Source organism: Nicotiana tabacum, chromosome 6 (genome assembly GCF_000715075.1).
Source record: "Nicotiana tabacum cultivar K326 chromosome 6, ASM71507v2, whole genome shotgun sequence".
Taxonomy (NCBI): domain Eukaryota; kingdom Viridiplantae; phylum Streptophyta; class Magnoliopsida; order Solanales; family Solanaceae; genus Nicotiana; species Nicotiana tabacum.
In genome coordinates this window covers 212,633,403-212,637,000 of record NC_134085.1, presented here as the reverse complement: position 1 = coordinate 212,637,000, position 3,598 = coordinate 212,633,403, and the positions used below count along the sequence as shown (strand labels likewise).

Genomic DNA, 3,598 nt, shown 5'->3' with positions numbered 1-3,598 from the left:
TTGAAATAAGCTTCTTCTAGTACTTCTATACATTTTTCAAAACAAATACTTGCAGCAACTGCAACATCTTGTATGCGCGAGTTTTGCACGTGCACATGGCTAATTCAGTAATACCAATAGTTGATCTCTCTCCTTTCTTCAGACAAGGAGATGAAGATGGCAAGAGAAAGGTTAGAGAAGTAATAGACGAAACGTGTTCTCGATATGGTTTCTTCCAAATTATCAATCATGGGGTGCCTTTGGATTTAATGAGCCGTGCCATGAAACTATCTAAAAATTTCTTTGAGTCTTCAGTTGAAGAGAAAATGAAATGTTCTCCATTGCCAGGATCACCTTTTCCTGCTGGCTATAACAGAAAACCAAATCCATCTTATGAGTTTGCAGAGTTCTTGGTTATGCTTCAGCCTGGATCCAACTTCAATGTTTTTCCTGCAAATCATCCACAACTCCGGTAAGTAATAGTGTGTCTATATTAGAAGGATTTAAGTAGTATGCAACAATAGTAACGACCCAATAAAATCCCACTAGTAGGGTACGAGGAGGATATTGACTTAATAAGTAGTATGCGTATCAAAAAAATTATAGTGCAGTTTAACCGTTTTTGCAAGGTTACAAAGTACTACTCCTTCCGTTCCAATTTATGTGAATATGTTTGACTGCGCACGGAGTTTAAGAAAAATGAAAACTTTTGAAATTTGTTGTCATAAACAAGTCAAAAAGGTGTCCATAATATTTATGTGGTTATAAAAGCTTTTCATTAAGGGTAGAATTGAAAATTTAAGCTAAATTGTTTCCAAATTTAGAAAGGGGTCATTCTTTTTTAAACGGACCAAAAAGAAAATAGGTTCACATAAATTGTAACAGAGGGAGTAATATTTATCATAGAGTTTAGTTTTTTTTTTCACTTTTATCCCGCGCTATAAACTATTTACATTCAGTAGCTAAAAAAGTATATAAAATTTGTATAACTTTTATATATAAAATATAGAATGTCTATATACATATATACAAACATTATACATTTTTCGCCTATTATTTTGAGAGCGGCTATACAATGTCCTTTTTCCTAGAGTTTACTTATAATTATCTTATAAATGATTTGATTGTGTAAATATCTTTTACACATCAGTGCATAGAACTTAAACTCATATTAGCAACACTGCTATTTTTATCTTTTTGCAAAAACTTAAGCTGTTTAACGACTAACCTGGCGCCTATACCTATCAAAATTTTCCAACAGAGCTGTCCAAGTTTTCACATTCTCTGCTATCTAATGATTCTTGTGCTCAATGATTTGTGGAAACCCTTAAACTAATATATTTTGTAAGATAAAAGTTAGCACGCTATTGGATCTTTTCGGATTACTACAAAAGTATAAACTTTACAAACTATGGCATATGATACAGACTTGATTTCAAACAAAGTTGCAGCATGTTTTTTATTTATGACACAGCTGTCTAGAAATGGAATATATATATGAGGCAGAAATGATTAAGGGCTATTTTTAATTCCCATTTTAACCATTTTATTTGACTGAATGATTGCATTCCTCTACTAATCTAATGTATAGTATACTAATTTATTCCTATCACCCTTTAGGGCATGAAAAGATGAACACTCAAAATATACAAAATGAAACTTGACTCTCAAGTTGGACGAATAGCCAATAATAACAACATGAGTATGAGTGTATGCAAACATTACTTTTACCTAGTGTGATATAAAGAAGTTGTTTCTGATGAACACTCAGTTTAAGAAAAGCGTTTTCAAAACAGATTTGACAAATATAAGGATAAAAACAACAACAACAAACCCAACTGGTGGAATCTGGGGAGGGTAATCTGTACGCACAACTTACCCCTACCTAATGCAGATAGAGAGGCTATTTCCAATAAATCCTCGGCTTAGGAAGGGCAAGAAGAAGAAGAGGAAAGCAAGGAAGGAAGAGAAAAGAAAAAGAGAGAGATGAAGGATAAATAGTACCAAATAATAGCAAGAGGGATTACAATACCTGAGGTGAACAAAATCACATAACGTAATAAAAATCTAAGAATATGAATGGTCATGTATGCTATTAAGACTATTGGTGAGCAACTAAAAACTACCCACTAACCTTCTACCTTAATCCTCGACTTCGACGCCCTCCTATCAAGGTCATGTCCTCAGTGAGATGAAGCAACGCCATGTCCTGTCTAATCACCTCTTCCCGGTACTTCTTAAGTCTACCTCGAACTCTTCTCAAACTCTCCATGGCCAACCTCTCACACCTACTGACAGGAGCATCAATGCTATAAGGGGAAAAAGCAATGGTGAAAATACTGTAGCCATTGAGATAATTCATTAATTCATGTTTCTTCAATAATGTTTCAGAGCAGTAATGGAAGATTTATTCGATCAATTTGTGAAGATTGGAGCAATTTTAGAGAGCATACTAAGTGAGACTTTAGGTCTGCCTCCAAGGACTCTCCAAGAATTTAACAATGAGAGAAATTCAGATGTGTTAACGGCCTTGTATTATTTACCAGCAACTGAGAAGGAAAAAATGGGAATTAGTTCACATAGAGATGTTGGATGCATAACATTTGTGTTACAAGATGAAGTTGGAGGGCTTGAAGTTCAAAAGGATGGTAAATGGATTCCTGTAACTCCAAAGGAAGGTGCCCTTGTTGTCAACATTGGTATTATTCTTCAGGTAAAAAAATAAAAAATTATTTACATTGTCACCGTACATAAGTTAAATAATTGTATATAATATGACGTTTATTTTTTATTTTTTGTTGAAGGTGCTAACAAATAACAAATACAAGAGTCCAAATCATAGGGTGGTGAGACCCAATGGAAGATCAAGAAATTCATTTTCATTCTTCTATAATGTATCAGGGGGAAAATGGGTTGAACCACTTCAAAATTTCACTAAGCAGATTGCTGAGAAACCTAAGTATAAGGGATTTTTGTACAGTGACTATTTACAAAAGCGCAAGGAAAATAAGCTCAAGCGTACTTCTGGTCTTGAAGACGATCTTGGCTTATCTCATTTTTCACTCACTGTATAAGGATCATTTATCTGTCTCTTATCAATTGTTGTTTCTCTTCATTTTAATATGTTTTTAAACGTTCTAAATTTGTTCACATTTGTCTAGTCTCCGCCCCTTAATGATCTTGTTCCGTGCACAAACGTAGGCTAGCATTATCTTTGCTCGAATGTGTTTATCATTTCCTATAATGGACCACGCAACCTTCATTTTAAGGTATTTCTTTTCTTCTATTTTTGTTTTCTTTCCCTTGTTATCTACTCCCTCCGTTCACTTTTATTTGTCTACCATGAATTTTGCGCCGCCTCTTAAAAAATAATAAATAAAATACATAATTTATCATAATACTCATATTAATTGATACATATTTTTAATTGATTTGAGAAAAATGATTTGAAATGAGTAATAATATTGTGGGTATAACAGAAAAAAAGAAATTATTTTTTCTTGATATGTTAAAAGTGACAAGTGAAAGTAAAAATCTATTTTTAAAATATTGGACAAGTAAAAATGAACGGAAAAAGTAAAATAGAATTGTTTTCTTTCCTTTATTATCCAAAAAAATA

General features: G+C 33.0%; 1 protein-coding gene across 1 annotated transcript; it reads left to right on the top strand.

The window, feature by feature from the left end:
* LOC107789783 (jasmonate-induced oxygenase 1-like) lies at nt 1-3,064 on the top strand. The gene is made up of 3 exons (XM_016611651.2): nt 1-451; nt 2,371-2,692; nt 2,784-3,064. The coding sequence occupies exons 1-3, from the start codon at nt 96-98 to the stop codon at nt 3,051-3,053; spliced, it is 948 nt and encodes a 315-aa protein (XP_016467137.1). The 5' UTR covers nt 1-95; the 3' UTR covers nt 3,054-3,064.
* Nucleotides 3,065-3,598: the final 534 nt, after the last annotated feature.

Excerpts from the sequence above, each read along its gene's own strand:
- LOC107789783 (XM_016611651.2), top strand. The coding sequence starts at position 96 with ATGGCTAATTCAGTAATACCAATAGTTGATCTCTCTCCTTTCTTCAGA. Across the intron at positions 452-2,370 it reads GCAAATCATCCACAACTCCG|AGCAGTAATGGAAGATTTAT; the intron begins GTAAGTAATAGT and ends ATAATGTTTCAG. Across the intron at positions 2,693-2,783 it reads ACATTGGTATTATTCTTCAG|GTGCTAACAAATAACAAATA; the intron begins GTAAAAAAATAA and ends TTTTTGTTGAAG.